The sequence below is a fragment of the Pterocles gutturalis genome, unplaced genomic scaffold (genome assembly GCF_000699245.1).
Source record: "Pterocles gutturalis isolate BGI_N339 unplaced genomic scaffold, ASM69924v1 scaffold16307, whole genome shotgun sequence".
Classification (NCBI taxonomy): Eukaryota; Metazoa; Chordata; class Aves; order Pterocliformes; family Pteroclidae; genus Pterocles; species Pterocles gutturalis.
This window is the reverse complement of record NW_010110562.1, coordinates 1-1,245: the sequence shown is the minus strand read 5'-3', so window position 1 is coordinate 1,245 and position 1,245 is coordinate 1. Positions and strand designations below refer to the sequence as shown.

At 58.6% G+C, this 1,245-nt stretch overlaps 1 protein-coding gene across 1 annotated transcript in view; it reads left to right on the top strand.

Moving 5' to 3' along the window:
* Positions 1 to 1,208, top strand: part of LOC104461745 (plexin-A1) — a gene marked incomplete at its 5' end in the record, with an annotated part of 31,284 nt that extends 30,076 nt beyond the window's left edge. The window contains one exon of the mRNA XM_010073435.1: positions 1,113 to 1,208. Coding sequence (XP_010071737.1) covers positions 1,113 to 1,208 — 96 coding nt within the window. The remainder of the gene's footprint in view (positions 1 to 1,112) is intronic.
* Positions 1,209 to 1,245: the final 37 nt, after the last annotated feature.

Sequence of the window (1,245 nt, the reverse complement as noted above, 5' to 3'; positions counted from 1 at the left end):
AGGGAGCTGATTCCCCATTAGGAAGTTACCTGTAGGGCTCCTGATGGACTTTGCCTGCCTCCTAGTAAGTCTATTAATTATACAACAGTTTGTTTCCAATTATGCGGCCAATGAAATGGTTAATCAAGTCCCCTTTGACGGATGCCTTGATATTTAATTGCAAAAAATTTGCTCTCTCAACTAGCTCACCCGAGGAGATGAGATTTCTGTCAGGTTTGGTTTTTTTAAATCAGCTTTTCTGCTCTGCTGGCATGATGTTAGTGAGACGAGACTCATGGCTGCTGGGAGGGCAACTGCCCCTTCATTTTGTGCTTCATTACTCCCTCCTCCCCGCTCCGAGCCTTGTCCTCCACCCTCCCGCTGCCGCCAGTCCTTCCCCAGCCCCGGGGGCATGGCTGTGTCCAGCCCAGGGCAGGGGACTGTCCCTCCACCCCGCGATCTGTCATCACGGCCAGGAGCTTGTTTAGAGACAGGATTTCAAGGGAGGAAAGCCATCCTCAGCTGTCTGCAGGTGCAGCCCTTGCACGGGGCTGAGGGCTCCCAGCAAGGCAGGCTTTGCTGGTGTCCCCTCCATCACCCCAGTGTCCCTCGGTGGTCCACCTTGGGGAGCGATGAGCGGGGTCTTGCCCCAGGTGGCAGCCGAAGCCTGGTGGGTTTGGTCTTTCTGTGTTTGTGGAGCCAGTTCATGGCTTGATCGTGGTCTCCGAAACGCAGCCCCTGCCTCCCGAGGACATCGCAGCATCGTTGGAGTCACAGACGTGGCAGGAAGCTGTTGTCATCTTGGTTTTAGGGTTCATCCTCCATGTGATGATGGATATTCGCTTTCGTTTCCCCAAGTTGGCTTCTCGCTAGAATCCAGCAGGTCCTTGGCGTTCCCGCAGCCCCTCGGGGGTCCCGGGGGGCTCTGCCTGGGAGGTGGCAGCACTTGGGGCAGGGTCCTCGCACCTCCGTTGGACCTTTCCTGGCCCCGAAGGAACACCCCCCGCTTCCCGTGGGACCACATCCCGGGGCCCCGATGCTGTCGATCAGCCACCGCATCCACGTGGGCACCGAGGAGCCGCTTTGGGTAGGAGAACATCTCCTCACGCCCTCTTCTCCCCTCTCTCCCCCAGATTTTGGCCGCGTTGGAGAAGGACGAGCAGGCGCGGCGACAGCGGCTGAGGAGTAAGCTGGAGCAGGTGATCGACACAATGGCCTTAAGCAGCTGAGAAGGCGGCGGTGCGGTGCCAGCATCCCGGGCAGCGG